General features: G+C 40.8%; 1 protein-coding gene across 2 annotated transcripts in view; it reads left to right on the top strand.

Moving 5' to 3' along the window:
- Positions 1-871: 871 nt before the first annotated feature.
- LOC145355856 (sarcoplasmic/endoplasmic reticulum calcium ATPase 2) overlaps positions 872-8,417 on the top strand; it is an 83,696-nt gene continuing 76,150 nt past the window's right edge. Inside the window, exons 1-3 of one of the 2 annotated variants that reach the window (XR_013889050.1) lie at positions 872-1,639; positions 2,368-2,385; positions 2,486-2,568. Coding sequence is in view for 1 of the 2 variants with exons in the window: in XM_080208286.1 (XP_080064412.1) it covers positions 1,522-1,639; positions 2,368-2,385; positions 2,486-2,568 (219 nt within the window). In the remaining variant the exon portion in view is untranslated. The remainder of the gene's footprint in view (positions 1,640-2,367; positions 2,386-2,485; positions 2,569-8,417) is intronic. The other variant, XM_080208286.1, reaches the window with a different exon arrangement.

The following is an 8,417-nucleotide window of genomic DNA, read 5'->3' as shown; positions in this document are numbered from 1 at the left end:
TGGTAGTAAACCCACAAGCTTTTGGAAATGTTGTTCCTTCGTCAGGTGTGTGGAAAGAACTTTAAGAACATTTAGAACTTTCAACACACCTGAGGAAGGAACAGCATTTCTGAAAGCTTGTGGGTTTACTATCAAATAAATTGGTTGGACTTTAACCTGGTGTTGTGAGACTTCTAACTTCATTTTGACATCCACTCCCTGTTATGAAGTAAAATAACCCATGAATGAATGGCAACCTCAAGAAAAGGTCACGGGTGAAGGAGGTATGTTGGCCAGGGGATTTCCCCCGTGGAAGGATTATCCTCAGAAGTGGGGAGGGGGGGATTGATGAGAGCAAAATCGAGTTGGATGTTCTTTAAGTCAGGGCAGTTACAGAGGCTGTTTTCAGTTCAGCATAATGCAGAGAAAGCAGTACTCCCTGAAAAATGCCTGAAAGTAACAAAATCGCGGCATTAACCAGGAAGTAAGAAATCTCACATGAATGAAGTGTGACATTTCCGGTTACAAAGTAGCAGGGTCTTTGGTTTTTTTTGTGTGTCTCTTTGCTGGGATTTATTTAGACACCTGTTGTATAGAGGAAGAGAAGGTTTCGAAGTTCTGAAACTTTTTAACGAAAATAAAAGTTGTTTGACTCTTAAGTGACACGTTTTGGGTTTTTTTTGCGGGGGGGAAGGAGTTGGATAATGTAAGCTCTATTTTAGCATGAGCCCTGTTGCATTTTACACAGTAGTGGTGGTGGTGGGTGAACGTCATTGGTTTTCTCAGGCTGGGTTGCACTCTAATTCCCCACCACCCTTCCCCATCTCTCTCTCCCTCCCTCCTTTTCCCGGGAACTCTGGAACATGAGGAGGAGCCGCCGGGGAGACGTCAGGCTCTGCGGGGTCCTGACGGCTGTTGGTCTGCTCCAATGAGCTCTCTCCACATGCGGGCCACTCCAGGTCTCGCCGTGAGAAAGGCCGCTGCCACTCGGCTATTATAAGCGTGCTGCTGCCGGTGGCTGTTCGCTCACACTCACTCACTCAGCGCAGCTGCCTCTGTGTTTTTCCCCCGGACCCGCTCCCGTTCTCCTGCCGGCTTCCAGAGCACCCACAACCCGGGGGCTCCTGTGTCGCAGTCCCTGCGGGCTCCACATTAGAACATCAGGAGACAGGAACAGAACCAAGAATTTCTGTTTGAATTATATTCGCGAGAGAGGGAGAGGGAAAAAAAGCACATTGAGAGTTTTTTTAAAAAACATTTATATTTAAAGAGATTGAGAATCAAAAATCATTTATAATATTTAAGATTTGGGAGTGATTGAATGATAAATTATTTTGGTTTTTTTTAAAAAAAATAGACCCCCTGGTTGGAAGGTTGCCCTGAACCTCCATCCTCCTTGTCTTTTCTCCCCTCTTCCTTGTGAGTGAGTGTCAGCTTGTTCCTGGTGAGGAAGGAAGACTCTCTCTCTCTCTCTCCCTCCCTCCATCCGGCCGCGGACAAGAAACCGCAACCACTGAAGCGGGGAAACCTGGAGTGAGGAGCATGGAGAACGCGCACACCAAGACCGTGGATGAAGTTCTCGCCTATTTTAACGTCAACGAGACAACGGGTCTGAGTTTGGAGCAAGTCAAGAAACACAAGGAGAGATGGGGACCGAATGGTAAAATGTGGCTGGGATGCTTCCTGTCCCCGTTGCTGCTATTTTTGTTTTTGTTTTAAAATATATTTTCCTTTCGGTGTGTGGCGTGTTTTTTTTTTCCTATTTTGTTTTTGAGGGGGATTTATTGAAGTGTCTCTCCCTCTTTTGTGTGGTGTTAGGCCTTGTGTGTGAAGCCGGCATCTCTGTGAGGCAGAGTGAACATGGCTGACTCACCGCCACTCTGAAGCAGAAATTGTCTCAAAGTCACATTTTGTGTGTGTGTGGAGGGGGAGGAATGCAGTATAGCCTCGATTTTACAATATCCTCCCCCCCCTTTCTGCTTTCCAAATTAAAAAAAAATTAGAAATCTTGAGGTGGCAAAGCCTCTCCTCATGTCAGAAAGCGACATCTTAAACCGGTTGCAATCATCCAGTTTTGAGTTTTATCCTGCCGTCTTGCAGCGGAAACATTGTAATTTGTATTCCAAGATGTAATCTCCGGAGTAAGGAGTAGTTGTAACGCAGTCAGTTGGGAGAGCATCGGTTTTATTCTATTTTTTAAACTCTGCTTCCTCCTGGTGTGTAAACGCTTCGTGGCACTGTGATCTCAGGATACTCTTGGTCTAAATGCTCCCCTTTTTTTAAAAAAACATTCGAGCGTGACTTTGTCTGGAAGTCCAGTGTATTTGCATGTTTTAACGCAGTTTTCTTTTTCTCGCATGTTCCATGGCGGCGCCACTCATTGAGCAGAATTGCCAGCAGAAGAAGGTACAGTGGCTCACTTGCTCGGGGCAGTACATAATCTTTTTTTTCAAGATGTTGAGCTGTGATTATTTTTAATGTTGAACTGAGCTTCCTCTTATTTCAGGTAAATCGTTATGGGAGCTTGTGATAGAACAATTTGAAGATTTATTGGTCAGAATCCTACTCTTGGCAGCTTGTATATCATTTGTGAGTATCTTATCAAACAGAATTTGTATCAGTGTCAAGTATTCTGCCAGTTAAGGTGATTGTATTATTTCTTGTAGGCCCATTTATATATTTATTAGGAAATTGAGTACTGAGAGCTGAGTACAAACTAATCTGTACCCTTGCACAGTAACATGACTGGAATGGTGTGTGGTATTTCAGTCCAGTCTGTCTTGATAAAAGTAAGGTGACAATTGCAGCTTTTTGACGAGGGCAAGACTGATGTCTGCAAAGATGATACACTTGTGTTGACCAAATTTGGCCAGTGACCTTCATGGGGACATGTGGTATCTCTTCTCTCCTTGACTTTTAAGGTTTATAGCATGCCAGTTAAAATGGTTTTGGGTCGGCATGACAATAATAGAAAACAATGTTCAGTCCTGGATTGGGTTACACTACTTAATGCAGTGGCTGTGCTTGTTGTAATGGTTACCCAATGGCAGACAGAAATAAATGTTCTCGGCATATGTTTGAGTACCAAATGTTCTGCTAAATTGAGTTTTAATTGAAGTTATCAGTTGCTTCTTTGACGTGTAAAGCACCATCTTCATGAGGTTATTTGCATACATGTGTGAGTAGTATTAAGTGCCACTTGAAAGAAGAGAAATGCTGACATAATTTGGACATCTTGGTGATAACCTGTTCAAACCTGCTCTCTACAGTTCTCACAATTCTGTAGAGAACATGAATCATTTGCAGGAAAATTCATTTTGTGTGAGATTTGATTTGGATATGAAATAATCCTCTTTGGAATGAATAGGCTTCACATGATATTAACACAAGTTTTCATTTATCAGCACTGTTGCCATAACAGATGGCACTCTTATCAAAGAGCTGTGGTTTACCCGTGAATCTCGCAAGTTGCATTGAGGTATAGAAATTCGGGTACCAAGGTTGTCTAGCTTATCCTAGCTGAGAGTTTTCTAATGTCCGACTAACTGATTCTAGGTCAATTAGTTCCGGTAAATGTTTTAACAAGGCTGGGTGTTGCTAGCTTTTTATTGTCCTTAAGGTGGTGGTGAACCACTGTGGTGCATGTGTTGAATTAATGGGACACCACCTTTTTATCTAAGTTTCGTAAAAATACGAATTCTAAAGAAGAATAATGCTCTGCAAACATGATCTTCAACAAGTTTCAAATATTACATAAGAGCCCTCTGCTGTAATGTACAGTAATGACTATCAGGAAGCTTCCAGTAGTAAGGAATACAGCTTGTATATCATGGGGGTTGGGAATGGAAGTGTTGTAATTCGTTGGGGTACAATAGATTGAGGTCAAGCACAAGTTAATTGAACCTTCTTGAAAAGAGGACGAGAAACTGTGAGTTATTTATAGTTTACATTATGATTTCTATAACTTACATTATCATACATTCAAGGAAGGTGGTGCAGTGTGCAAGAGTCTCTGAACATATTGGAAATTCTCAATCATACAAATGAAAATACAATACAATGTGGCTGCAGTGAAATACAGTCCTGCAAAAGATGGTGAGACAGACACATGCTGTGATGTACATGTACTTCTAGTTTCTCAAGGGTGTGGCAACTATGTTACGTGTTGTACTTTTAATAAATGAACCAGCGTTTAAATTGCATTTTCTAATGCCAGAGGGTGTCAGAGTCATACAGTACTGAAGAGACCTTTAGGCCCATTGAGTCTGCGCTGACAAAATTACACTTATCTACACTAATCGCACATTTCGACCACTTGGCCCATAGCCACAAATGTTAAAATATTTAAAATGCTCATCTGTGTACTTTCTGAAGGTTGAGGGGTTTCTGGCCTCTTATACCATCCCAGACTCCCATTATTTTGTGCGTGGAAAAACCTTTTCCTCAAATCCCCTTGAAACCTCCAGCCCATCACCTTTAAAATTATATCCCCTTGTTATTGAGCTTTCAGAAAAAGGGGAATAACTGCTTCCTATCCACCCTGTTCATACACCCAATCAGTCCCCCAAGTTCGTACATCTCAATCAGATTTTTCTCTCTCTTCCCTATCTCAATCAGATTCCCCCCCCAAACTGCTTTAAAGAACACAACCCAAGCCTATCCAGTCTTTCTACATGTCTCAACTGTTTCATCCCAGGTAATATTCCGGTGAATCTCTTTTGCACCCTTCCCAGGCAATCCAGGTTTACTATAGTGAAGTGACCAGAACCATGCGCACCACTCCAGCTGTGGCCCAACCAAACATTTTGTGGTGATTATCCTATATTGGTGAAAAACACTCCCTTTATCCACCTTTCTCCATGTATTTTTCTTCTGTTATGAACATATTAATTCCTTGCAGGGTGATGTGATGGTCACCCTCCAATATATTCCCAAAGTCGCCAGTTGTCAAATGTGAGCACTGGCAGAGCATGACTACTGAAGCAACTACAATGGAGCTCAATGTTGCTCTTGCTAGTCAGGGGGTTGACACGTGTACTTATAGGACGGATTGCTGGGTTAGGAGACCAAAATTGGCTTAACCCTATCTCACCCTGAGGCTCTTTGTAGCACTTCCATGAGTATTGTAGTTAATCCAACTATTATTTTGAGTCTGTGTATCTGCTGTAGTGTTTGGATTCAAGTCTCCTTGAGAAATGAGATTAGGGTAGTGGGCATTAATGAAGAAAAAGCTTGAATTATAAAATAATGGAATAGAACAAATGATAAAATAATCAAAGTGGCTCCTTTTAAACTCCAGATCTTGGATTCAAAGTACGCTAGTAAACTAGTACAAAGTGTTTTATTTGAAAGGCATTGGGAAGAAAAAAAAACACAGGTTATGGTTTTGGCTGTGGGTGATTTGTCAGGGCCAAAAAGGGGGAACAATTTACTGGACAGAGCCAAAGGAATGGTGAAGTAGAATGCCTAAAAACGTTATTTGCCTGAAAAGAGGTGGAAGTTGTTGGAGACTCTTGGTGAGGCAGTTGACATTTAAGAGCAACAGCAGAAAAGATAGCTGACTGAGCTGGTGAAACTCAAAGAAGAAATATTGCAATATTAAGATGATGCAGCTGCCTCCAAAACAAGACCAACATTGGAGACCCTTTGATATAAACTGTGTTCTGATGAAGGGTTTGCTCCCAAAACACCACTGCTCTTGCTCTCGATTTCTCTCTTCCCCTCCACCATTGATGTTTCCTTATTTTTTTTTGCACTGTTCTCTCTCTCACTCTGTGTTTCCCCACCATTTCCTTGCCTTCCCTCTCTTGCTGCCTCTTGTTTCTCTGCTCTCTGTCTACACTCAAATTATAAACTTGTTTTTTTTCTCTCCAGATGCTAATGGTCTTGCTGTATACATTTTGAATATTTTCTAGTTTTTATTATATTTGCAATTTTTTTTATTTTGGTACCAGTGATGTCTGCTATGACCCACACTTGCCAGCACATTTCATCATTGGCATATGTGGCTCCTGTCTTGGTAACAGTGGAGTCTGATGCAAGGCTCCTACAGTTCTGATCATGATGTTACAACTCCTTACTTTAAAAATAAATTGGATCACATTGTACAGTTTTAATACCATATAAAAGTAATTTTTTGGCATTGCTAGCACTGTACCAGATAATGAGTAATTTGTTTTATCTGAAATAAGAACCTGGTGATCAATTACTTAGACTTAACCAGGTGAGTTACTAGGTCAAAATCCTAGGACTCCTTTCTTAACAGTAGTGTAACTATACCACATGGACTGCAATGGTTCAAGAAGGCAACCCACTGTCATCTTCTTGAGGGCATGGGGGGGGGGGGGCGCTGGTGGGCAATAAATGCTGGCCTAGCCATGTCCTGCAAATAATTTTAAAAAAGGTACAGGAGGACAGCAACAAGAAAATGAATGAAAGGATAAAAGCAAATAAAATTGGGATTTGAGAGGAAATAATTTGGAGTCCTTCTTTCTACATTGCAAAGCTAAAGGCAAATCTGCAGAAAACCAAGTGCTTGTATCTAAACCTGTAGTAGGAGGAAAAAAAATTAACACTTTCCTTTGTTTAAGGCTATGTCAAAGCCTCTTTTCAGTGAAAGTATACATTATGTTTAAGGTTAAGAGACGCAGTCCCCATGGCATACAAATGCTGGGAAGGTATTGTGGAATGACCTGTTGTAGTTTCGGGCTATCTTTGTTCTTGGAATTGAAATATGCTGTAATTCTGCACTGCAGCCTCCAAGAAATCATCCCATTAGATTTCAAGTCAAGTACAAATGTTTGGCTTGTAATAAACTAACCCAGTTTTATCGTCTTTTGTGTGCAGTGTGTTCATCGCTGAAGCAGATACCAGTGCAGCTTGTTATGGTTGTCTGGAACTCCACTTTTGTATGCCCAGATTAAGGAAACAATGACAGGCTGAAGTAATATGATTAATTATTTGTTTTAAAGTTACTGCATTCTTTTTCCTTACTTCAGCCCAAATGAAGTGTTTTTTTTCTTTCTTACGACTTCAAATCTGATCAGGAAGTTGAATGTTCTGGGTTTTTTTGTAATGCAGTAAGCATATTTGTTCAATCTGCTGATGGCTTGAGTACAGTGAAGGAGGAAAATTGGTGTCAGTTGCGTATGACCCTCACACGATATCTAGCACTGGGGTACTTGGGAGGTATTGATGGACATCTGATAGCAGGTTCACCTGATTGTGGAGGGGGCGCATTGTGCCAGGAAGATGAGACCGGGAAAAGAATGCTGTGTCTGTATAATTTTTTAAATTGCACTTCCCAACGCTATCTAAGACTTGATTTTTGTACTCCACATTTCAGATTTGTAGTTTGAACCATTTATATGACTGGCAAATTCATGTTCAATCTACTATCTCCAGTAGGGATGGGAAGCCTCTATCCTGATGTGGTTGGGTGTTTAAGAATGATGGGGTTTTTTGTACAACAATTGCTGATGTTTTCACTTTTTTTCTGTATCTTTCTGATGGTATGTGTACATGTATTGAGTGGTTATTGGTGCATTTAATCTATGTTAGCTTTACTTTTTAAAGCCACCATTTACTCCTGTGGTTGTAGCTTGGTATGATGTGATACAAATTGTTTAACCAGGGAAACCAGGATACAAACTTCTCTTTTTATGCTTCAGCTTTTGGTGTCAGGCCAGGTTCCATCCAGGCAGTACCTGTTAGGACTGTGTGGCTGTAACTGCTGATCCAGTGCTCTGTATGTGGATGGTTAAATGCATGTTGTTTCTCAGCAGTTTGGGTTAAAGTGTTTATGAAGTAAAGGTGATAGGTTCATACTTGCCACAGTTTAATTAACACCAGATAGTTTTAAATAGTGTCCTGGATGTCTCCAGGATCTTCCTTTAAACTCGTTTTCTACCATAATGAAACTGTACTTGGATAGCTGAAGGGATTTAAACAGACTGCAATTGACTGTTCCATTGTTTATACGTGTTTTTGGCTTTGTTTTCTCTTGTTACCTTTTTAGGAAGTCAGTTTTTCCAGGGAGCTTTTCTCCACTTCAGTCTGCATTCAGTACAAGTCCTGATCCTAGTTTGAGCCCACTTTAACTTGTGGTATAAATGTACGTTTGAAACAAGTCAGTTGTTCTGCAGTGTTGAGGTATTGATGAGCCTTTTCCCCAAAAATATACTTTATTCATGAAAATGTGTCAAATTATATTCCATAAAGTTCAAATTGGACATCTCTAAATGCAATGCACTTAGAGTTATTTTCATACATCATGTGGCACTCTGAACTGCCTCAATACAATTGCAACTACACATATTTACAATATACATTCCATGTCACAGATACTGCCTGAGGGTTTTGCGCAATTTCCGGCATTTCAGTTAACTGTGGCAGGTGAACCTTAGACAATATCTCCTCCCCGTTGAATCTTTGCAGCA

This window comes from Carcharhinus amblyrhynchos, chromosome 20 (assembly GCF_965287045.1).
Source record: "Carcharhinus amblyrhynchos chromosome 20, sCarAmb.v2.hapA, whole genome shotgun sequence".
Lineage (NCBI taxonomy): Eukaryota > Metazoa > Chordata > Chondrichthyes > Carcharhiniformes > Carcharhinidae > Carcharhinus > Carcharhinus amblyrhynchos.
The sequence above is the reverse complement of the archived record's forward strand: the minus strand, read 5'-3'. Positions and strand labels throughout refer to the sequence as shown.